Source organism: Xiphophorus hellerii, chromosome 10, assembly GCF_003331165.1.
Source record: "Xiphophorus hellerii strain 12219 chromosome 10, Xiphophorus_hellerii-4.1, whole genome shotgun sequence".
NCBI classification, from domain to species: domain Eukaryota; kingdom Metazoa; phylum Chordata; class Actinopteri; order Cyprinodontiformes; family Poeciliidae; genus Xiphophorus; species Xiphophorus hellerii.
In genome coordinates, this window is record NC_045681.1 from 11,815,994 (window position 1) to 11,841,891 (window position 25,898).

General features: G+C 38.4%; 1 protein-coding gene across 11 annotated transcripts in view; it reads right to left on the reverse strand.

Moving 5' to 3' along the window:
- Positions 1 to 25,898, reverse strand: part of srcin1b (SRC kinase signaling inhibitor 1b) — a 100,015-nt gene that overhangs the window by 32,923 nt on the left and 41,194 nt on the right. For 9 of the 11 annotated variants that reach the window (XM_032574277.1, XM_032574283.1, XM_032574282.1 and 6 more), the window contains one exon: positions 14,564 to 14,590. In XM_032574277.1, coding sequence (XP_032430168.1) covers positions 14,564 to 14,590 — 27 coding nt within the window. Of the gene's footprint in view, positions 1 to 14,563; positions 14,591 to 24,425; positions 24,596 to 24,643; positions 25,125 to 25,898 lie in introns of those variants that run through there. The other 2 variants (XM_032574285.1, XM_032574284.1) reach the window with 2 other exon arrangements.

The window sequence follows — 25,898 nt, forward strand, 5'->3', positions numbered from 1 at the left end:
TTGCTGTTGTGATTACCAAGAGTCCTGCAGCGGCTGTGCCAAACAGGATTATATAGAGCTCACTGCAGAGCGTCGTGTTCTGGAGTTTGTTCATTAAAGGTCCAACAGTTTGACTTCATTGAGGTTCAACTTCTTTACCTTTGGAGCATTTTTTTTTTCTGGACTCAATACAAACACCCCAATTTTTAGGGCAGCCCAGGTTTTTAGAAGCAGCATTACAAATGTTCTACATTGCTGCTTATAATAACTAGTCAATAAAAAACAAATTATTATTACTGATCTTTTATAATCGGCTCAGTCTTCAATCACAATAAGTCGTACTTTGTATTTTTCAAGTGTAAATACCCTGTCTGCTGAATTTAACTTGCTGAATTTGCTACAGATTCAAAAGGAGGTTTTAGAATTCAAATTAAAAGAACTTTTAAGTATTTTTGAAAAATGTTCTTTCACTATAAAATAGCTTTTTGGTTCTAACTGAACCAAAAATACTAAATATTTTGTGGATTATCCAAATGCATTATCTTTCCAGAAGACGATGCAATCAGCTAAAGCCATTCTAATAAGAAATTCACAAAGTCCTTCATTTCATTGAAAGATGATTTTACTGGTCCTTTTAAAAATAATGATCCTAAAGAAAAATAAAATAAAAACAAATGTATAAAACTTGATTTTGGTGTTGATGGTCAGAGCATAAATTCTTCCACAAAAGTTTTTAGTCAGAAAAATAAACTATTTTAGAGGAAAAAATGAAACCATGATCTTACCAACATTTACATGCAGCAACGTTCCCATTTGTTACAGGAAAACCGTAACAAAGAGCTATTGAATAGAAAACAGGCAGGAGAGGAGAAACTCAATAGCATGATGAGATCAGTTAACTCTGCTACTGTAAAATCAAATGCATAATCTACACTGTAAATAATTTTCTAAAATAATTTCATAAATACTGTGACAGACTGGCAACTTGTCCAGGGTGAACCCCGCCTCTCACCCGGAACGTTAGCTGGAGATAGGCACCAGCACCACTCCTGACCCCACTAGGGACAAGAGTGTTAGAAAATGGATGGATGGATGGAACTTCATAAATAGCAATAGTACAAAGTTCTGCAGTTAAAAGCAATGAAAAGTTTCAGACAGCAATTCCTGTAAATTCTAGACAGAATTTGAAGACATTCCGACTTTCTGTAAATGTTAAATCCATGGAGCCAGATCAAATACACAATCCTGATCCACAGTTTGAGGCTTTCTAAAGACCTTTAAACCCATTTTCTCTGAACTGTGGGTTCTTCTTCCCATTTCAGTGAAGTAGCTGATCATTTTAGGAGTAACCTTTTTCGTTAGGCCACTAACTCTGAGCTCTGCAACATTCAGTTGTTGGACCAGTTATGCATCAATACCTCAAAGACAACTGAGCAAAGAAACCAATTTAAACATGATCTTCTATCACACTAGGAGGTGGTTCAATTTAAACCCTAAATTAATCCAAAATAAATTGTGAATTAACACAGTACTGTATTGAATTGTGTTCTGCTGATCCTTACCTCTCCCTCCAGCATCATCTTTAGCCTTTTATAACTGTATTTTCACCTCTCTCTGAAGACTGTCAGGCAACTATTCAGATAAAGGATTCTCAGCAGCTAAAGCAGAGACTTGATTGATGGAGACAGCTGTGCACAGCTGTAACATGCCAACCGCCTCCCACCGGCCACGCCCTCTGATTGAGATTTCACGGAGATTACCTCGACGTACCGTGGCATTCCTTTCCTGTGACACTAATCAAAGAGCATCTGAGGCTCTAACATCAACCAGCATGTTCTGCTGTGCATCTCTGTGTCACGTCATATGAAGAGACGTTTGTAATGAGACATTTGCTGTGTGATGCGAGTGGACAGGCTAAGCATCTTTACAACATCCTGAGGGAGGAAAGGCAGGTGAAGGAGCCTAGCAGAAAACATGCCATGTCCACACACAAGCTTCCTGATTTACTTCAAAGATCCTCCACTTTCTGCAGAGCAACTTCAGATTAATCGACTTGCTCAAGGGCACTTGTTTTTAAGTGAGAGGAAAATGTTCTTGTTCAAATTCCTTTCCATGTATTCCTATGGGAAACTACACATGAACAGTCCTTGAACTTGTTCCCATTTTGTCATTTAACTACCACAAATTTCAGAGTATTCTATTGGGATTTTATCAGACAAACTGACATATGGTATAATTTTGAAGACAACGGAAAGTACTTTCCAATTGAAAACATGACAAGACTATTTAAATCCAGTCGTCTGTAACTCAGTACCTTGTGCAGAACCACCTTTCTCATCAGATCCAACAACAGTGATTTTTTTGAGTCTCTACCAGCTTTGCACATTAAAGCTACAATTCTTTGCCCATTTCTTCTCTGTAAATTAGCTGAAGCTAAGTCAGTTAGTATAGACAGCAATTATCGAGAGTTGCAGCTAATTTGGAATCAGGTCTGGTCTTTGACTCGGCCATATGCTATGATTTAAACCACTCCATTCCAGTTCTGCCTGTATGTTGAGTTCCACTGTTTGAGGGTGAATCTCTGGTTCAGTCTCAAGTAGCAGCTTGGAGCAGGCTTCCTTCCAGGACTGCCCTATGTTTAGTTCCAACCCTTTTCCAAATCAACTGTGACCAGCTTCCCTGTCTGCACTGAAGAGAAACATCCTCGCAGCTTGATTTTACTGCCACCGTGTGTCACTGTTAGGACGGTGAGCTCCAAGTGTTAATTTCACTCCATGCATAATCATGCAGGCCAGGAAAAAATACAATTAGGGTATCTTCTTCCAAATGTTTGCTGTGTCCCAGATATGTGGTGTGTCAAAGTGCAAACAGGGTTTCACATGGCTTTCTTTTAGCCTCTCTCTTAGACTTGTGAAGTGAATGACTTGTACAACAGAACTTTGGATCTGCGCAGCCCTTCCAGCATTTCAAAGGGCATTTTTGCTCATTCTCTAATATATTTGTTCCCCAAACAAATGTATTTATATTAAAAAAATCAAACTACTAAACAACAACTAATGCCTTTTATTTAGCATTTAATTTGACTTGGAGTAAAGGATACTGAATACAAATGCAAGTCACACTTAGCCTTGAGTAGACATGGACCTATCCTTTCAAATCCTTTGTCCAGCTCTTTCTGAAAGGATATTCTTTGAATGTTTTATTTGAAAAGAATCTTTCTTACAAGTTCAACCATTTGATTGCTGCTCAACAGACCTGGCAATGTTGGCAGATGGCAGTCAAGCGCCAATGAGTGGATTCTGGCCACGTGCCTTAGCACAGTGCCAGTTGGGGAGGCCTGCAGTCTTTGCACTCTTAAGCCTTTTAGAGGAAGAAAACACTTGTGTGGTTCTCCTCGTTAGGCTGGGGAATAGAGATTTTCCACCAAGTATCATATCAACAGCCGAACAGCTCAAGGGCCGCAGCAGCAGTCATATGAATGAGTTAGAGATGATACATCTCACTGGGACAAAAACGCTGCCATTAGGGTTGAGAAGCCTTTTTTTTTTTTACATGGAACCTGTTCCAGTCACATCCTTTAAAAGGACACCACAAGTACTGTAAACTGTTCAAGAAGAGACAACTTGTTTTGCAAATAATGAGTTCAGTCATTTTTAGTTTTTCTTAATAGATTGAGATTCCATTAAAACATGAGAGGCACCAATCGGGTTCTTCCTGACCGCCACTAATTTTCAGTTTTCTGAGGTCTGGCCTGCCTTTCAGAATATTTAAAATGCATGAGAATATAATTTCATACACAGTATATTCCCCATAAGGTGATACATTTGTGAGATTATTCTTACTTCTGAATCAATGTGCAACTTCCTAACATCTATCAGGTTTCCAGCAACTCAAAAAGTTAAAATAGTGAGAGTTGATAATAAAAAAATGAACAAAATAACCTGCCAATCACTGATGAGAGCCAATGATTGATCTCTGGTTGATTGATTGTTCTTTTTTTTTTAAATGCACCAAACCAAAACAGAAAAGACACTATAACAGACACACTCTTCCTGATCTCACTTAGTTGAATTTGCGTCCATAAGAAGGCAAACAGCAGCGGCAAAGCCACCAATGAGCAGACATTCCTGTGTCAACACACTGGAGATCTAAAACATGCCCATCCAACCGGACATCACTGATACAAACACACCGTTCTGTCTCTGTGTTCCTGTCAGAGAAGAACATCAACTTGCCATGATGTTATAATGGAGATGAACAGATGGGATCAGATTCCCTGTTGTTGCAGCCTAACATTTTCTCTCCCTCAACTTAGCATCAATGTAGAGCTGCTTCAAAATGTTCACTAATGGATTTCCTCACTTTCTCTTGCTCACAGCATAGAGAACCAAGGACATAAAGGATTTAGGTTTTTTTTAGTAACCAATAAGTTTGGAGTTTGTGGGGAAATTTCCTGTTCCTCAAAATGTCCAGGGAAAGACAAACAGAATCAAGCAGCATTTTAAATTCAAGAATCTACAAATCAGTCTGCAAAGTCATCTGAAGTGATTGTAAAATCAAACAGCATATAAAGAGTGTATGTTTTATATAGATTCTCTTAGCAAATCCTCTTTTTTCAGTTTATTAGTAAAATATTTATCAGTGGGGCGGTTGCAATGATAAAAGGTTCCTATTGCAAGTGAATTCAGAAACAGTCCTTAAAATTCAGAGATTGAGAAAAACCTAATATAGATGAGAGACGCTAAACAAAAATGGAGAATCTGGTCATGTTTTCATCTACAGATCCTCTGATTGGTTCTGCTTGAGTGTCATCAAAAGGAGCCCTGTTTTCTAATCTACCTGTACTGCACAAATCCAAATTTAGCATTTAGTAATAGTAATGAAACTTTAGGTCCTCTTATGACTTGAAGACTTTATCAAATCAGCGTGTTTTCTTCTGTCTTAAGGAACTTCTTCAGAAGCAGACTGCTACACCTCACATCATAGGAAGGAAAGATACTGCAGATCATTCATACCAACTGATCTCTGACTGCATAACACCTGCAACTTGGTGTTGTAGGTGTTATGCAGAAGTAGTACAAATCAATAACTAGTTGATTTTTACTACTTCTTAACTTTATTGCCTCCATAACTTCTCATCTATGCAACTATCATTGTATTGGTGTTGTGAAATACCACAGATTTTCAGCTATTTACAATTTATAAGGTGTAATATCACAGTTTTCTATTTTTTTACATTGTGCATAGCTTTCAGTCTTATATCTTAAATTATATTTTATGGTTTTTTATGTCCCTTTTTTGCTCCCGTACATGAATTCCCTCAATGTGGGATCAATAAAGTGTCTCAATGAATCAATTGAGATGTCTTGTTTCATGGTTAAAATTCTCACTGACTGACTTCTGGCTTGGTGACACTAATCATCCTAATAAAGTGAATCATTGTAAACCCAGGAGTCTGCAAGGGCCATTTATTTTTAATAACTGACTTGATTCTTATTGCTGTTCCCCTCTCTCACTTCCTACTAAACTCGGTTCCTCACAGTTTGACCCGTCTTCAGCCTAAAACAGACTATGGACTTATTTTTAGAAAATACAAACACAGAGCGACTGCCGGGGTGCTTTTGAAAAGCACTAGCTGTGTCTGGAGTCATCAGCAGTAATGTCTTGAGTGGTTGGTGTCACAGCACATCATGATCCTACCCAGTGGAATGAAACAGAGGATTACAGGAAGGGTCTATGCTAATTAATACAGAGCTTATCCTGTGATTAACAGTTTCTGCTCTGATGGAAGTGGTCTGTTTTAGGATGGCAACACTCTCATTCAAAGAGAGGGAGTCACAGTAAGAGTATTGAATTATGTCAGATTGGCCATCTAGTCCACAGTTTTGGGTCTACCTGATTCAGTTAACTAAAAGGTCTGATAGAGCGACTAACACAACAACATGAGGGTACGTGACTCCTTTAAGAGTGTGGGAGGGGGGTTGTGTATGTGGAGAGCATGAGACAAAGCAATCTTGTGCATGTGTATATGTTGGCATGGAAGCACAGACCAATTTAGCAAAAGATAGTAATAAAAACTGACTTCTTATAAAGGATGTGCAGATTTTCAGTCACATTATCATCCACCCAAGTCTCTCTTAAGAGCCAATTACCAGCTTTGGCTATTAAAGGATGAATCTTTGTAATGCTTATTGATCATGGTCTTCATAATAATGCATAAAAGTACAAAAATGAACAGAATGAACCATTAGTTGGTGAGCTAGAACATTAAGACGGAGGAGGGAACAGCTAAAACAAAACCGTCTCTAAAAATATCAAACTGTCTCATTGCTCCTAGCTGGAATTGTTCCATGATGATAGCAAAAAAAACAAAAAAAAAAAACATGTGAAATACTTACTGACAGTTGACATTAAAAAAATTATAAACACATCCAAAAGCTTTTCACAAAATCACCACAACCCCTGTGGTGTTTTGCCACTTTACACTGAAATTTGTGCTTCTAAATGGAACTGTAAAATAACTACTGGTAAGAATAAAAGCAAGGACGCAAAAGCTTATTCAATTCAGGATTTTCCCAAGTGGTTTGTTTTCATGCGGTGCCTGAAACTAAAAGTTTGAGCCTACATGGGGTGAGCTCTTACTAATATCAGTATCATATGTAAAGATAAAATATTGATATTGGGGTGAATAGTTTCAGTTTTAATTTCACCTTATAAGAGTTTTACTAGGATTATTATCAGGACATGAAACTCAAAATACTTTATAATGTGGAAATACCACTGTTTTTATTTAGATTTTTGGCCTGTCTTGCACCATTTAGTAAACTTTAAGTGGAGGGCAAAGGTTGAGTGCAGATCTTAGAAGTGCCCCTTCAAATGTTTTGCAAGTAAGATGGCTTACAATATTAAGTCTTAACTAAAAGACATCCACAAGAATATGTGGACTCTACTCTGAATTTTTATTCTTAATTTAAAAAAAGAAGTAAAAATAGAATAAAAAATAGTTGCTAAAATCTCATCTTGCTCTTGTGAACCTAATATTGTCCTCTTGGCATCTCCCACCACAGCTAGCAGCTTTCTACATTTCACAGCTGCGTGCACACAGACTTGGCGGATGTGTGGTTGCCCTTCATGATGCAACTCCTGATTATCCCCAGAGAGGGAGGGAGTGGGCTTTGAAACGGCCACCTCGAGGTCTACAACCAACCTTCTCTGCCATCCTAACAACTGCCACCATTACTCTTGCAAACCCAAGACTTTGTATAATCTTATCTCAAAAACAGGATGCATCCTCAAACTCCTGATGGCAATCGTGAAAGGTGATTCCCAAACAGAGATTAAGGCGCAATAATGAGATAAAAATTCTTTGCGTGTCATTTAAATTAGGATTCAAACTATCGCAGCTTGGTAAATATAAAATATCTTTATTCAGTTGCGGCACACATTTACAGTGACAATAAGGCCTAAAAGCTCTGGATCACGTGAAATGGTACTGCAATGAGGGTCTCCAAAAGAAAAAGTCCTTCTTGTCAACACTTTTGAGAAGCAAAGTATTTTAATCCTGAATGATTACTCTGCTGTGTCACTTTTTACTGCAACAAGCAGGATTAAAATCAAACATCTCCTTCAGGGTTTACTCTAACATGAAGAAGACTGGTGAATAAGCAGAATACTGGTGATGCCTTCCCTTATCTGAGCCCACAGTTTTGTAAATTCCTCTGAATTGAATACGCAGGCAAAGACAGAAGACAATAGGCTGTGATTACTTCAGCCACTCCATACGGAAAGAATAGAGATGTTAAAAATGGAGCACTAATGTTTGCCCAAGTGCGGCTGGGAAAGAAGAAAGAGAGAGAATTATGCAGCACTTTGCTCTATTGTGTCTTTGACGCTGTCAGCAGCAGTTACAGGCGCCTGTTTGAATCTGTTCACCCCTGTGGACAAGCTGACAATCCCCACCGCTCGCCTCAGGATGCAGGAGAACACGTGAGTGCGAGTCTTAAAACGCTCTTGCAATATTTGCATAATCCATCCACCTTCAGTTTCCATGGCCACTGCAAGTCCATGTATGCATTAACGTGAGCGCACAGTCGTTATGGCACAGCCGTTTGATAACATATGTGTTTATGCACAAAAAGCACCATCACTGTTTGTGTGAATTTAGTGAGCCAGAGAAGCAGAGTAACATCAAAAGGAAAATAACCGGGGACTATTTATTAAACAGACGCACACCCTCACCCACATGAGCTCAGCAGTGCTCTGCTGCAGGGGTTTCTATTGCATCAGTAAGAAGGAGAGACTCCCCGGCTCTCAGGGAGGAAGGAGAGTGATAACCAAACCTAAATGAGCTGCAGACCAGCAACAGAGGGGGTAGGGGGGGACACTGGAAGAATGACAGCATAAGCTTTTGTGACCAGCTGAAGGTAAACAGAAATCTGCCACTGTACATAACAGAGGTGTAAGAAAATACCTCTGACTAAAGCCGCGCATTAATTTTGTGCATATTCAAGCAACACTAGCTCCATTTTTGCCCATCCTTTGTGCCCCAAATCTACTCTGCTTCTCTCAGTGTCTGGCAAAGCAAATAGCACCAATAAGGTCAGTGAAAAGCAACCATTTTGCACTTTTTTCTCATTAGATCAAAGCCCTCATTACCTCAGATTTAAGTTATTACACCACCATCACATTGTTTTGCACAAGTATCTCAAGACTTTAAAGACTTAAGAACTGAGGTAAGAACATCTCACTGCATCAAGGAGGAATTAGGTTTACAGTGGCATTTAAAAAAAAAAAAAGGTTCCATGGAATATTTAAAGACCAACTGAAGCCCTAACCAACTTTTTATGCAGATTATCTCTATAAATTGGAGCTGAGCCCTACAGTCTCTCAAAACAAATGTTCTTGCCCCTAATTAGGGCGCTCTAGGGAAGAGTAGTTTACGGGTGTCATATTTTGCGTTTTTGTGCAAATTTGCTTAACACTGTAATATTTGGCCTAAAACCATCTTAGTGCTGCCCTCTTTAAGTGAACCGTGGTTACTGCAGTCAAGTGTTCCACATTGGTTACAACTGTACAGCTTGGTTCATGTCTGTCACAGCCCTGCATTTGGGTATAAAACTCAGACACGCCTCATGGGGAGTCAGTAGCTGGTATTTTTAGTGTGGCTAAGCATTGATCGACAGCATTTTTCAGCTTTTCACGCGTGATTCATTTTCATTGTGAACACAAAGTGGAACATGGCTTCTCTCTACTCCGACTGCTGCCAGTTTTGCTACAAGACGAGTGTGTGAGACTGATTGCAGAGCTTTGGAAGCAGCAAAGACTCGCAGCAGAACTTGCTGCTCGCTCAGTCAGAACGGGTGCTTTATGTGTCATCACCAAAGTCTCCAATAACACAAAAACATTCTTAGAGCTGTTGCTGGTTGCTTTTCTGGGGGGACAAATTTGCTAGAGGGATCCGTTCGTCCTGACCACAGCCCCGCTCAACCCCCTCCACGGTTGGCCATCCACCTCAGTATCTATTGGCTCCGTCCACTTTGATGGCAGTTGTTACATTTTGAAAATCTGTAAACTTTACCAGACTAAGTTTTCTATATGGTTTCGACAGTTTTCATTGTAATGTGCTAGATATTTGAGTAAAAAAATCATTCCTACTGGAAATGTTCACACTTTAGTTAAAACTAATCAAGGAAATTCTGGAACAGAAGACTTGGTTTCTGAATAACAAATCTTTAGTAACAATATCAGATACTTCACTTGAAAAGAGGATAAATTATTATTTTCTCTTTTGGTAAGGCCAGCAGTACAACTGGTTGCTTTGTCCACACTTGGTCTAGCAGCATGTTATAAACAGTGCTGGTCTTTCCTCCAGAATCAAGCTTTTGCCCTGGCTGCAATCTAAATACATTTCCATAACTATGGGCATCACACTAAATACATGCATAATACATTTCAACATGGAAAAACTGCATCAGTGTAAAAAGAGGTAATTCGTTGGTTTGAGAAGCAAACCTTTCTTTGCGGGGGGACGGGGTTAAGGATTTCCAAACTCTGATTTGCTCATTTTACATTCAAACCCTCCTCGGTGGCTTCTCTGCTTATAATTCTCAGAGCTTAATAATAAAAAAATAAAATTCTGTGCTTATTCTTCTACTTATTCCATAGAGCTGAATATATATCAAATGATTCTGGATACTGTCTGCTAAATTTAGAAGTGACTTGCATAAAACATCTAATTTTTGCAAAACTTGACCGAAAACTTGTGTATCTGCAGAAAACATTCAAATTGTATTCACAAATTTGCCATTTCCAAATACAGCCCCTACATTTAGAAAATGTCTAAATAGATTTTAATCAGATTGTGCCACTTTGATAACTTCTGTAAAGAACAATCAACACTTAATATATATATATATATATATTAACATATGTTGTAATCATGACAATGTCAAATAGTTTTATAAACTTACATTTTTCTGTAAGTTTAACAACAGCTAACTGGAACCTAATTGAAATCTGAGGAGCTGAACAATGAATGAATTTTATCAAAAAAGAAAAAAACAACTATTAAACTAGCCTTTTGCAAACCATTCCGAATGAAAACATCAAGAGCAACGTATGAGTTGATAACCACTTTATTTGTGGAGATTTGTTTTTGGAAACAATAAATCCTACAGAAACTCATATGTATGGCCTCACATGTATATAGTGCGATATGTCACACTATATTTTATGAATAATATATACAAATCCAATTCAAGGCACCCAAGAGGGATCCTAATCAAAATTTTTAACAACCTCAACTGCTCCTTTCGAAGCAGCCTCCCTGAAGCGCTTCACTATCTTAGGGTGACCCAGCCACCCAAAAAGGAATCTCCATTCAGTCACACTGTGATGATCCATATCTTCTGTTCATAGATAACAGCAGGAGCAAAGATGGACAGTAAAAGTCAAGAGTTTTACTTGTTGGTTCAGTTGTTTCTTCCCTCAGCTGATCAACGCAGTGGTGCAGATGAAGTCTCAGTCCATATATTCATCGCCTGCTTCCTCCTATCAGTAATCATGAACAACACACCAAGATACTTTAACTTTTCAGCTTGAGGCAAAGTCTGACCCCTAATCTGAATGGAACAGTCCATCTGGTTGCATGACCTGAGGAGTTCTGGTCTTCCATCCTACACCATCCTTCTGTTGCTGGTTAAGATATTTAAGAACCGAAGGACAACTAGTCTCAGACTACTTTGCCGAACCGACAATATTTTGATATAAAAGTAGAGGATAACAATGCAACAATCATAATTTACTTCTTGTGGTGGTTTGTCAAGTGTTAATCCCTCAAAATGTAATCCCATCAAGTCAACCACATCTGGTAGAGCAACTGTACAGCATGTTGATCCAAAATCATTATTGGAAAATCAATACTGCAATAACAAGTACTGCTTGTATTCAATATTGTGTCATATGCAAGTTCAGCATGCCGGCAATATATTCGCCCTGTTGGGTAGACTTTCGTATCTATAAGTTGTATAAACTTTAAAAAAGGTTGATATTTTAGAGCTGCAGCGAGGTTCAAGCTGAAGGGGAGAAATAAGAGGTTACAACACAGACAGAGGATGGTGGCTTGATACATTCACTGTTGGCTTTGGATTTATTCTCTCTGCCTTATCCTTTGACATTTTAATGCTAGTTCCAGCAAACATTTTACATCCCATTTAATCCCAAAGCAGCAGTTTTTCCTTTTTGTTCCATCACAGAAAATCCTTCAACACAGTTTATATCCGCCATGTCAGCAGAAGCTCTGCGAGAAGCATTTAGGTATCTAGTCATTTTACGGTTAAAGAGAGCTGCGGTAAGCCCGTATGATAGCAGGTGCTGTACAACATCACACGAAGGTGGAGCCATTTATGAATTACAGATTTGTGTACATCTTTGCAGACATTGGCCAACTTGCTGCTCTGAAAGGAAACAAGGATTTCAGGAAAACTATATAATTCAAATCTTTTTTAAGCGTTAAGTCTAACCTGGGAACCACCAAACTTGCTGTTTTTGACAGCTAGTTTAAAAATATTTCAAACAGAAATATTTTAATGGCTATATTGTTGGATGCAAAGCTCATACCACCACAAACCATCTGATTTTGATTGATTTGATCTGTCAATAAAATCCTTAGTGTGTGAAGCTAAAACCACTTCCAATGTAGCACAAAAATATTAATGTTTTAGATAAACTCATCACATATTTTTACAGTATTTCCATGCGAATCTTGCCAGTCATTGCTATAATTTGCTGCCCATCTCAGTGGTAGAACTCAATGAGGCCACACTCTGAGAAGCATGGAAGTGATTCAAAGATCCTGGATGCAGACCATGTGTTTGTAGCAGAGTGGGCGTGAAGTTGGCTTCAACTCAACTCATCCCGTCTCCCACATTTTCTGTCAATGACTAAACTGTGTAATTGAGTCAAGATTGCATTAAAATTAGCAATGAAAGGATGAGGGCATGAATAACTTCTTCCCGCTGAGTGACGTTCACAGCTGTCTCCATTTGTGCTCTTGGGGCGGCACAGAACTCATCCTTAGCTAATCAAACCCCAAGTGTAATTTCCCCGAGGGATAAACACCTTCAAACCCGCAAATGAGACACATTTAATGCAACTTTATACCTTTAATGTGCAAGAAATATGCATAAAATGTGATAGATGCACAGCAGATGCAGACAGCATCTGAAGGCATTCATTTATAATTCAGTTGGGTGAAATGTCAGATGAAATTTAGGATGCAGGGCTGCCTCTGCAAATCAGTTTTTAACCCAATTAATCAACTGTTAATCAAAGCTAATTTTTCTGGAGAAAAAAAAGAAAAATCAGTATCCTTTACTATTTCCATTTAATATTATGCAGCTCGATCTTTAAAGAGTTTGATTAATACATACTCAAATGCATCATGTTTAAGATTCAGAACTTTGTATTTTCCCTTTTCCACAAATGGCTAAATTACCAGAATTGTGTGAAAAATCTTTCAATGTTCAATGATAAACTTTAAACAAAAATTCCAAAAGCCCGAAGAACTATAAATAAATTGACTTAAGACTGAAGAGCTTTGCATAGTACTTAGTATTAATGCATTCAAATCAGATGCAGCCAAGCCTATGTGGGTGCGTTTTATTTTTAAATTGATTAAATTCTCAGTGGAGTTTCGTTTTCAGACTTTCTGCCTGTCTCATCTTGTCTGTCCGTAAATAATGAACCAGCCACGTTATTTTTAGCAGAGATGAGAGCAGCGCTGCCTTAGATATTTTTCTGGGATCTCTCCAAAACTCAGCGCAAAGTGGAAATACAAGCACCAGCTTAACTGGCTATGGTAGGAAGAGCGCTTCTTAACATCTGTTCCAAAACAGAGGTCAGACCCACAAAATATTGTTTTAAATAACTAAAGATTAAGATTTTCCTTTTGACAGTGTAACTTTATATATCTTGAAAAACATTAAATAACTTGAAAATCTACCTGTGAACGTAACCTACTGTTCATACTTTATTTTTCTGGATGCACTGAATGCAACAAGCTCTGACAGAATGAAATTTGAAATTTCTTGTGTTATGTAATAAATTTCCAGCATCAAAGCTGGATTCTTCCCTTTATGTGTTGATTTGTATTTCATGTCCTTTTGGTATTTTTTGTTGTTCCTTATTTATTAATCTTTGATACTTTGTTTTTTTGTTTTTATACTTGCTGCAACATCAATTGCCCAATTTGGGATACGAATAAATCTGAAAACTGAATCATGCGAATTGGTTAAAACCAAAAATGCAAAATTTTAAGTGTTAAAACCATATTTGGTTACAATTTTCCTGGTGGACCTGTGTAGCAGTTTAATTATTAAGCCATCTTCACAAGGGAAAAATACATTTTTAGGTCATTCTCCCCATTTTTATGCACCAGTATAGCAAAACAGCACCACAGCTTATGATAGTATCACCATGTTGACATTTATTACATCTTGACCCTTCCAACACACTTTTCACTCTGACCAAACAGCTCAATCCCTGTTTTTTTTTCTCTCTCTCAACTTGAAGGTGTTAATTGTTGAAGCTGGGGCTTCTTTTGTCAGCTCTGTCTCACGCCACAGTGACATTAAACTGGCTTCATTGTGGACTGATTGTTAACGCCTAATCGTACCGTTATCAACTCAGAGCTGGTGCATGTATACTGACTCTGTAAGCCTTTGCAACAAAGTCCCTCAATATAGTTTATTACAATTATGTTGTGTTCAATATTTGTCCTCACTACTAATTTATTACAAAAAGCAGAAAGTACTGAGTTAGATGCAAGTACAATCTATAAAAAAGAAAGATTGTATGACTCAAGTCTACCAAAGATGTGAAAAGCTGATGTCAACTTTTAGCAGTATGGGATGCAAGAGTTAAAACGGTTAGCAGAAACATGTGCGCCAACAATGTGACCAGTTCTAAATGGAATGGAGAAAAGGCAACCGGGCATGCAAAACACAATGGCGTTATCCTATTAAGAGACAAATTCGAACAGAGGCACAGATTTACGCTGCAACACAAACACAATACCAGCACTGACCTTGAAGCTCCAGTAGTTTGGTTGTTGCTAAGGGGGGAGAAAAACAAAGAGGAAAGAAGATAGAAGGGACACAGAGGGGGGGAAAAAGGAGAAAAACAGGATTGAGAGTGTGAGACTTGCTGTAAATACCACACTAAAAGAATGACCAAAACAAGAGCTGGTTAGATCCAAAATCTGACTTTATTACAAGGTTTCTATGTGAAAATATGCAAGTGATAACAACACTGGACAAAAGACAAAAAGATAGATGCCTCAGCATGTCAACAGCCCTTTTCATGAAAGAATATTTATGTTAAGTTTTTATACGTTTACAAGAGGATTCTCAAAGAAGTGTAAACCTAGTCTTTACTGCTAATTTCTATGCAGGTAATGTATAGACTAGATGAGACCCTTGAGGACAATTGTTCTCCCTCTTCTGAAAGGGGTGCATCTTTGAGACTGTTGAGGGAAACTCTTAAAGAAAAGCTACCACTCACCCCATTAGTTTAAAAACAGCACAAAGCTAGTCGGCTCTGATAGATATATTCACAGAAACACGGATATTTTGCAAAACTAGGGTTTCCTGCTGCATGTACTCCTTCCATGCACATGTCAATTAGGTTTTAGTGAAAAAGAAAAAAACAAGTTTGAGAAAACGTGTACATTATCTAGCTATACAAAATGGACATTTGAAGATTGTTAAAAACAATGAACTACAACACCAAAAAACAAGCACAAAATTGCTTTCTGCAATAGAAATGTCAAAAGCTGAGTAGCTTGTGTGGTTGTATGACTAAAAGATGGGAAAGCAAGGCTAAACGGGGATGGTATGGTGGCATTTTCTTAATCTGTAGTCATGAGAGGTTTGTAGTGAGATGGGTGGGATTAGTGATGGGCTCTGACCTGCACCTGGTCTTTAATTTTGATGGACACTTTCACACACTTAGTAATTTAGAATGTGTTCCAATGAGGCTTGTTTGTTTAACCAGGTATTAAACATACTTTCAATTAAGCCCACAATTCTTGCATTAAAAATGTTTATTGTTCTGATGAAATATTCCAATCTTAAATGTGTTTTCTTTAATTTTCAGCAGAAAATCACCAGAATTACCAACCTCAGTCTGTGTAAACTTAACCTATATAATCTGTTGCACTTGGTCAATCAAGGTACTGAAATAAACTACGTTTTCGTTCTAATTTATTGAATATTACTAAATTTAGACAGGCGTTTTCTACAATATTTACACACAAGACTGATCTGTGGCAGTAATCAGAGATATGGAAGAATGAATCTGCAAAGAGTAGAGGTACTGAAGGTGAATGAGTTGAAGTACCTGGGGTTAATCATCCAAAGCAACGGAGGAGATTACAGAAGGTAAGCTGCAAGAGTAAAACAGGTTTACAAGATGAAGACCAGCTGTGATGTATCGTTTAGAGACGGTAGAACTCAAAAAACAGGAAACAGAAGATCTTCACTAGAAGTAACAAAAATTATCTGGATTACAAAAGATACCAGCAAAACATCTTAAATTGTTGTTAGGAGAACGTCGGCCAAAGCTAAGATGCTCTGGATCTACAGAGAAAGAATCATAATGCAGTAAAGGAGGATAGGCAGAGGGCTGGTGTGACAGAAGAGCAGCAAATCTGCTAGGGCGATGGCTAATGGAAGCTTTTTAATGGGCAATAAAGTCAGTCATGCCCGTGTTTTAAAGACAATCTTGTTGCAGTTTAGGTTTTGAATGGAAACAGGTTGATAAAGAGTGTTGATATCGACACAAAGCATATTTGGACTTTCCCACATCAGTGCCTTAAACCTTTAGCTTTGAAATAGATCCACTCTTGTGTAAACATTTCTCGACAGGTGGTGCTTTAAGAGATTAATTGTATAGATTTTGGCTTTTGTAAATCAAATTTGTTGAGAAATATGATTACAAAGAATGATTCATGTGCTGAATACCCTAATCCAGAATAAACCTCTATAATAAATGCATGGGGAAATTAATCTGCTAATAAGTTTCTACAGTATGGTAAACAGCACTTACGAGACCGTGAAAAAGGCTAAGCAACAATGACTGAAATAATTCTACTTATGGCCCCATCCGATAAATAGTGAATTTGATATTAGAGATGGGTTGATATAAAGGCTGAATTCATTCTGTTCTGAACTGGAAAGGTGACACACGGACAGCGAAACTCACAAACTGCCTCAATTGTCACAATATCAGAGACAAAGCCACTGATCACAATTACTCAAGAATTTCTGAGATGGATTCTTATGATCCGAATATATCTTTGTTGATCTGCTGTTAAAATAAAACATTTAAACTAAAACATGTTCACATTTTACTAACTTTAATCTATTTGAATGGCCACACAATAGATCTGCTTATGTCAGCAAACCAACAAATAAGAGTGTTTTCCAACAATCTTCTGGGTGGGAAAATTATGTTAGAATTATTGTGATGATGGCCAGATTAACTTGCGTCTTCCATCGCTGCCATTGTAATGGTAATTTAATTGCGTGTAATGGATTCTAGCAGTTAATCAACATTTGCAGTGACTTAATGCCAGTTTTAATGATGCAGGCCCAGAAAGCTCCACAGACCAGCCTTATGGTCCATTGATGCGAAGGAGGCTGCTGTGGACCCAGGAGCCAGATCAAAGCAATGTGCATAAGCCTAAATAGGAAGCTGGAGTTTTCATTTCAAATGGGAAGAAGCCAAAACTTTTATCTCATAATTCGACTGCACTGGACATATCCAAATGAGCTACAAGACCTTACACTTTTTTCGTTTTTGTGAATGGCTTATGACAAATTTGAAAATGTCAATCTTTAAACCCACAAGATATTAGAAACCATCTTGCTTCATGTTCCTTTTATTATGTTTTCGCAAAAGTGGGGAGAATAACTGACAATGCCAGCAGGCTCACTGCAAAATAAGAGGTATAATATTATTGAAAGCAAAATACGATACAGCTTCAGTTGGAGCAGCAGCTTTTAACTTTGTTTCCTCTTTAGAAAGTCCCTGCTAGCACAGTCCAGCCATCTCTCACTGCCCTTCTCACTAGCGCATAACGCATTAAGGTACTTGAACTCATCCGTGGAACTTGAACTCAGAAGCAGTCTTAAATCCGACCTACAGCAATCATTCCACCTTTGCCATTTGAGAACCATGGTTCAAATTTGGAGGCAATAATTCATAACCCTGCTGCCAATTACTCCTGTGTGTAAAGACACCAACAAAACATCCTCTGCAAAAAGCAGAGAGAAACTAGACATCTTCCTCTCTGTGACTGTGGCCAGAAATCCTAGGATGAAACAGTTCATTATGGAAAAATGTGGACACAGTCTGAACAGGTGTGCCATATTCCTATATCAATCCTGCAGATTGGCCTAAGCAACACAACCATAGGGCTTTTTCAGAACCACGGACAACTCCCATAAGAGATGGCGCCTTAAGCATCTATTTTAAGAGGAACAAAGCCTGATTTTTCTGAATGCAGAAAGAGTCACAAGTGAGACACCTCTTCAGCGTCACATCAAGGATTGAGACCAGAGTTGTAGTCTGCTCTTACAAACAAGAATACCAGAGACTGTTCTCTGAAGTCTCAAAGCCCTGTCCTTCAGGACAGACATCTTGTAACTTTGATGTGGATCTCTGCTTCAACGCACTTGAATCAAAAACGGTAAATACCAGGACCTTTGTAAAACTTAACCAGATGCTGTGGAAGCAATTGATTTAAAAATTTAGACCAGGAACACACCTAAAAGTTGCCTCTGATGACTTGAGTTTCAGATCGATGCTCTAAGGTGTTTAAATCTTTATTTAGTAAAAGCAACCCAATCTAGCGGAATTAAGCAAACAATGTAGTAATCTACTGCAGTGACAGTTTCTTTTCAAAACCTCATTGGTAATTTATCATTACATCCATTGTTGCTTGTCTATGGTGATTGTTAGTTCTTCCAGTGAAACAAGATGCATTGTAAATCCTGCATTCAAAGCAGATTACATAAAGTCAGTCAAACAATGCCTCATACAAACTCTCCGTTCTGGGAATGTGTTTGCCGTCTTTAATTTGAAGTATTTTTATTGTTCTCCTTTGCTCCCTTTCCATATAAATGCTTTTCTGAGCATTTATGTAGTTATCGTACTGAACTGTGACTCAACTGAGGCTCTTTCAACAATAAATCTGGAATTGATTAACGGTCTACTTCTAAGGATTACGTAGGTGTTGCACGTCTGAGACTGTGTTAGAGCCAAGTTTCAGATGTAATCAGGGGAAGGCTCTCTGTGGATGTCTGCGGTCGACTTGTCTGCAAGCTTGCTATGTGGTAAGCCTGCAGGGAATACATCTATCTGTCAATAATGATCTACTGTGCAAAGAGAGAAGTCATCTGCAGGGCCCGGCTGCCTACAATACAGTCAATTATCTTCAATTTACTTTCATTAATTCAAGATTACATGGCAAGAAATATGAAGTACTGAATATGAAATTCTGCACCTGTGACAGTGTAGAGCAATCAGGAGACAAATTATGACCCCCTGTCAAGTCCTTTGTGTGCAGAAAGATGAGAGGTGGAACCTCCTTTGATCTGACTCATTTGTCCAAAACATCTAACTGATAAAATGGATTCAGAGCCGGGGCATTTCAACCTCAACTCAACACCTAAAACATTTTGTTGTGGTCCTTAAGCCATTCTCCTTTGTAGCAGGATGCATTATCCTGTTGAAATAGCCCACATCCATTAAGAAGAAAAGTTTATATTGAAATTGTGTACATTATCTCAAACAATTTAGAGGTAGGTCATGTCAAAATAATAGGACCCAAGTTTTCCCAGCAGAATATTGTCCTCTCAATCACATTGCCTCTTCTGGCTTGCATTCTTCCCGTCCTGCATATTGATGCCATAAGCAAAATCACGTGCATAGGTGCATCTTCATGATATAAAGTAAACAGTGACGCATTGGAAATGCAATGGTTATTCCATTGCCATGTGGTCCACTTTTGAATTTCACATGGCCAACAAGGCCATTAAGGTTGTAAATTCAAACATTTACAGAAAATCTGCCTACAGTAAAACTAACTGGTTGCAACACCTAAATGTTTCAGCTAAATGCACTGCCACAGCATCCAGGAGAACCCAAACGTGTGTGTAAGCCAATCCTCAGCTACATACAACATTTGTCCAATAAGTCTGACAAGCCAGTAACAAGTTAAAGAGGAAAACCAGACAGGTGGAGGTGTCATCTCACTCAGCATTCTTTCTGGTTGTGCATACAGAATATCTGTTCTGTTCAATTGAACTGAAGTGACTGATTTTCTCTATCCTCTCATCACCCTGTCCATAGCATGCAGGGGCACAGGTGGCAGCACCAACATTTTAAAGTTTTTTTTGTGTTTTTTTTTAACCACAGGAAAAAATTTTGCAACTGTGATCTTGACAGATTTTGAGAAACAAATTCTTTGTCCATCATGTCCAAGACAGAGATGGGACTGAATGAAAATGCATTTGAGACAGAGACAAGACCAAGACTTTAAAAGAAAGTAGCACAAAGCTAGAGAATGTCCAGACAGAAGCTGGTAGTTGATGTTCAAGCATCTTTAGAAATGTTTCATCTCCTGCAGAGTTGTATTCAATATCAAGCTGCTATGTGAGGATGCTTTAAACAAAGCAGCAGTAAAAAGTCTTCAAGGGAGAATGTGGCAGATTTACTGTTCTGGGCATTCTGAGGATATACAGCTGCTGATGTTCCTTCACAGCCAACACTGTTTTGTTTGTTGTCCATGTCAGATCCCCTGAGATATGTGTGCCCACAAATCTGAAGCTAGACACACTGTTCATCCTCTTCGCATTGATGTGCAGTGGGGCATGGATATTCTGCATCTTCCTGAAACCAATTATAAGTCCTTTGGGCTTTTTTGAGGCACAGACTGTCCATTGTGCAATACTGTCAACCGCTGTCCTTGCTAAAGAATCATTATCCCATTATCATTATCGTCAGCCCTTCCGCAGTGGTATTCTCCTTAAATTCTGTTGGTGCGATGAGGTGGAGCACAGTCACGGATGGGTATGGAGGAAAAATCTACATTTTACTCCCTTTCAAAAGAAAAAAAAAGAAAAATCACAGTTTTCTGGTATTTCAGCTACTCTGGTATCTTCAGCATCTTAGGGAGCGTCATCTCTGTCAGTCATTATCAGAGTCTGATTTGACTAGACAGTTTAAAGAATGTGGGAAAAAAAATATCTGAACAGAGATTCCCAACGTTCTCATGCGCATCCAATGAAACAAAAAACTCAAAGGAACAAGCAACTCTTCAAAACACCAAGGAGATAATTATAGAAACACATTTTACAACATCCTGCAGCACAATATTTAAATCATTTTCAAGGAATACACAAGTTCTAGTTTTCTCTCACTTCAATTCCAAGCAAACATACTGTTGATTGTGTTACATTTGCAAGCTTCACTCATCCTGTATGATCTTTGTTTGCAGAATCTCAAACAAACGAGTCAGAAAATCTACAAATATCTGTCACAACAAACCATTTCAGAGGATTTTAGCTGCAGGTTTAAGCACAGACATTGAGCTTGGTAAAGGAGATAGAGGATTCCTCCACATTCCTGTACACAGCATTAAGTATTCATGACTTCAGGAGGAACACCTGACGCTACAGTACAAACAAAAATGAATAAATAAATCAAGTAAAAACGTGAACACACCCAACATTTGATAAAGCTGCAAAAAACATTCAATAGTCAAATTTGCGAATTAAAGTATATTCCTAATTTCAATACTGCAGTGTAGTTTAGAGCAAAATCTGAAAACATTTCTTCAATAAATTCTGTTCAAATTTTAAAAAACATATTCCTTTTAAAATTCAGCCTGAAGTCCCCAACTGTATGTTTGAACAGCTGTTCTGGGAGCAGCCAGAATCCCCAGCAGGTTTTGTTTTCTCACCTGAAATCTAAGATTAAAATTTCTCACATTTTGCTGATTGAGTTGGTGAAGGAACTAGAACAGAGGATGTAACCTCAACAGGTCTGTGGGCTACAGTGACCCAGATTCATATGCATTATGGGGCTTCTGGGCCCTTTTCCAGCCCCATAAACCAGGACGCAGAGGCCATACCCGAGCTGATGCCACCTGACCTTACTCTGCTTTAAATAAAAGATTTTAATCTGATATTTATAGTTTGACTTAAAATGAAAGCATTTCTAATTTGAAGAATGAGTGACCTTGGTGAGCTTTCGTCTACAGTTTTAAAGTCTACTTTACGACATTAAATAGTTCCGTTTTATTGACATCCCAAGGGAAAACTGGTATGCAAACTCTTGAGATGTGTAAGGGGTCTTACACATTTTTCATTTCCAAGTCCAGACTGATTTTTAGATTTTTACATCAGTGTTTGAAACATTCTGGACATGTATGAACAAAGCATTTAACTAGTCGCTGTTTATTATCAGTTTGCTTCTCAAGTGATGAAACAATATGAAGTGGACATCTGATTTTGGAGTAAAGGGCTGTTTCTGTGCCATGTGGAAAAACTTAGAACATCAGCTTTGTTTCAAAATCTACAACACTTGTGAAATACTTGTGAAGTTGTCAAATTTCTATTAGATTTTATTATATACGATGTATTTATATTGTTTGCAGAAATTTACCCAATTCACGGTTGCCACTGCCTTAAGACTATTTAGCGGTCAAATTCAGCAAACTGGTTATTTTATACATATTCTAGAATAGATGAGCATTTACTTGTGTTTTCTGTCAGTAAGTAGAATAATCAATGGAATGGGAAAAAAACCCACAAAAGGCAGGTCATCTACATTGACAGTGTAAAAAGACTATTTTTCAGAAATTCAGACATTTCATATTCATGTAAAAATGAATAATTCACATGTACACAATGAAAAATTCTAAGGAATAAAAAACTTTACCAAACTTTGAAGGAACCCTGAAAGACTAAGTTTTCATTACCGTCTGATGTTGGTTGTGCACTGAGCTGATGACTCAGCAAAATTTGCTTTCATGAGATTTTAATTAGACATTTAAGAGCTGCTTATTAAGTTGTGATGAATCAAAATAGGCTCCTTGATGTGCCATAAAAAGAAAACAAGTACATTTTCAAAGTTTCAGGCCTGATCAGACATAATATTAAACCACTTTGATGCATTTTTGAGTAGAAGAATGGAGTCTTTTATTCTGTGCTATGAAAACTTATGTGCCACTGACAGTTTTCTTCTGTTTTGAAATAAAATAGCTTCCAAATTATGATTTAATTTCTTCATTTGCATAAGGCTATCCAAACCAGCCTGAATCTGAATTCGTCACTTTAACACCACATTTACACAATTTAATACCTTTATGCAGCAAGTTTCATAATGGAGAAAATAGATTTTTATCAACTATTAATATGCCTGTATACCAATCAAACTTATTCTCCTGGGAATGGAGCTGGCAGTGGAACGTAAAACCATTTCACAGAGCTTAACTTTAGACAATGAATCTCCTCAGATAACGCTGTTGAAGCACAACGCAGCTGTTTGAAATCCTCAGCTGAAAAAACATAAATTGAGGTTTTCCCCAAAATAAACAAATGAATATCGTACAACGTTTTGATGTTGATAAAATGATTCTCGGGCCTAAAATGGAGAATCTGCAGGCTTTTTGCGCATTTTACAGCCCAATATTAAGATGATTAACACCATGCAGAATGCCACCTCTTTCACACAATTAAAAGAATAGCAATGAACCTTCAACTGTGCAAAACAAGACTGGCACCGGCTAGAAGAAACCTGGTCGGTACCTCTAAAATCTTTAACAGGAACTCCCGAGGTCTACGAAGATAGAAAATATGCATGTTACTGGAAGGTAGTTTTTATGTTAAGTCTCTAATTAGTTGCTTCATTCCAACACTGACTGCTACACACTGCATCATTGCATCTTAGATGTTAAAAGGGTTGATTTCACCATTAGAATGAGAATAAAATGTTTTTTTGCAGGGATGAGGGAATGAATAATGAACTCAAAATGTTCCTATAGGCAGCGATTTTATTCAAGGAAATCATTCCTGGTTAAATTTAATTATACTGCCATATTTTGAAAGGAGGTCTAACCCTGTCATGAATAATTTCTTGAAATATAAAAACTAGGAATCTCAGTATCCTGCGGCTTCATCCCTTCAGCTCTGAAGCAGTTCCACACTGTTGCTCCATAATTACAAGCAGACAACTGAGAAAACGGCCATTAATATTATCAGACTTCTCCCAGGTTCTCACTATTACTGCGACAGAAACAAACAGCTGATCATTGTGAAGTCAAGCACCCATTGTCTCATAATCCTTAATATAAATCTGAGCAGTCACACAGGGCTGGGCACTGCGTAATCGCTCACTCGCTTCGTTTAGTCACCTGAATTTGAAAAGAAAAAAAAAAAAAAAGGGTTCAGCCCGACAATATAACACACCAACAAGCTGGTATTTTTTTTTGAATATAAAACTACTGGTCTCACCTAGATTAAGCACACTCCTCACACCCCCAACCTCACACACTGACTCAGCAATCACCGCCTGTAAAATTTCTGATTCTTGAGTGGAAACCTAAGAGCGATCATAGAGATATCCAGGAGTAAAGGTAGAGAGAAAGGGCTGGGCATAGACGTGCATGGCTGACCTGCATGTCAAGTAGCCATCTTTGTGCCCACCAACCTCCCTCACCAACACTTCACCTTGCCTCTAACACACATGTGCTCTGGCACATGCCGTGCTTCCATTTTTTTTTCTTTTTTTTTTTTTTTGCTTACACACGTGTACGCAAGCATTTTTGCAATCAACTTCATACAAATCACTGCGGCAGCTCTGACACACCTGACCCTCACCTGCCTGCATGGAAGGAAACGGGACCCTCCCCTGAAAACAGGCAGATTACGCTGAGCACCAGGAGGCGATGGAGTGTGTGCACACTGGTCAAGCTTCAGCTCCAAATAAAAGAGGAGGCAGGTAAACATTCACGTCTATCATGCAGCAACACATCCGTCACAGAGAGCCTGGTTGAAAGCCTCGCCTGAAGGATGGAAGGAGGAGGTTAGAGAGTTACCGTTTGCACTTAGTGACTCTGCATCTTCACGCTCCACATGCCTCCCTCTTCTTCCTCCCCTCTCTCCATTTCCTTTTTTCCCCCCTTCTTCTTCTCCACTGCGGCTCAGTGTATTCCCGCGCCCAGAGGATCTGCCAGTCCCCCCTCGCTGATTCCGGTAGTAGCGCCTAAGAGGCACTGAGCATGTCTCCCGACCCCTCCTCCTCCCGTCCGTCCGTCACTCTCTATCTCCCCTCCGTCCCTAAAAGAAACGATGAAGAAGCCATTCCCTCCTCCTCCTCCTCCTCTGCCTCCGATTCCTCTGTCCTTCGCGGTGGCTTCCTCACTCTCGGTACAGCATGTTCGTTGCCAGCCATATGATATCACACAGTTTCCTTATATGGGAAGCAGGGGGTTGCCATGACAACAGCAGACTCCACCTGTTTTCACCTCTTTATTTTAAATCAGACAAATGGTGTATGTCGGATGCGCAGAGGCTGCACGGGGGAATGCTCAGAGTGGGTGGGGAGAAAAAGATGAGATGGAGAAATGACAGAGGGTGCAGAACTAAACATATTTCATAGCCGTTTCTTTAATGCAAAAGCAGAATAACAAAAATCCATCAGAAAAGATGCAACTCCCTCAAAATGGTCTTGAGACGTTTTGTTTTTTTAAGAGGAAAAAGTTTAGGAAATTAAAGTATATCCAATTGTTTAAAAGTAACAAAGTGGACGTGAAAAATTAATCAGTTTGGGGGATTCAAAGAAATTGTCAAAATTAGAAAAAAAAAAGATTGTTTGTTGAAAAGAGCTTTTTTTTTTCATTTTAACATTTTGAAACTAAGTTGAGGGTAGGAACCTCAACAATTTCTAGATTGTTAGAGAATAAAGTGTCCGCTTTCTAATCCTAAAGAACATTTATTTTTGACAACAAGCTAATATGTCTGGCTTTATCAGCCATTTTTAAACACCTATAATTACTAACTGACCAACCATCATCTTGGGGTCAACAAGTTTCCATAACAACGGCAAGACTATTTATAAATCAACTGACTAGGAGTAATGAGTTGAAAAAAAGCATTTTCTGCTCTACCATTAAAGAAGTAAACTTGCAACTGGTTACTGGGACAGTCACTGGAAAATTGTAATTTCAAAATGTGAGACAATTCAAGGAAAATTTTACCTTTAAATGTCCAAAACTTCCCATCAAACCTTGCACAATCAGGTCTGTAGTGGACCAAAAAAGAAACCTAACCAGTCTAAAAGGTTATATGTTC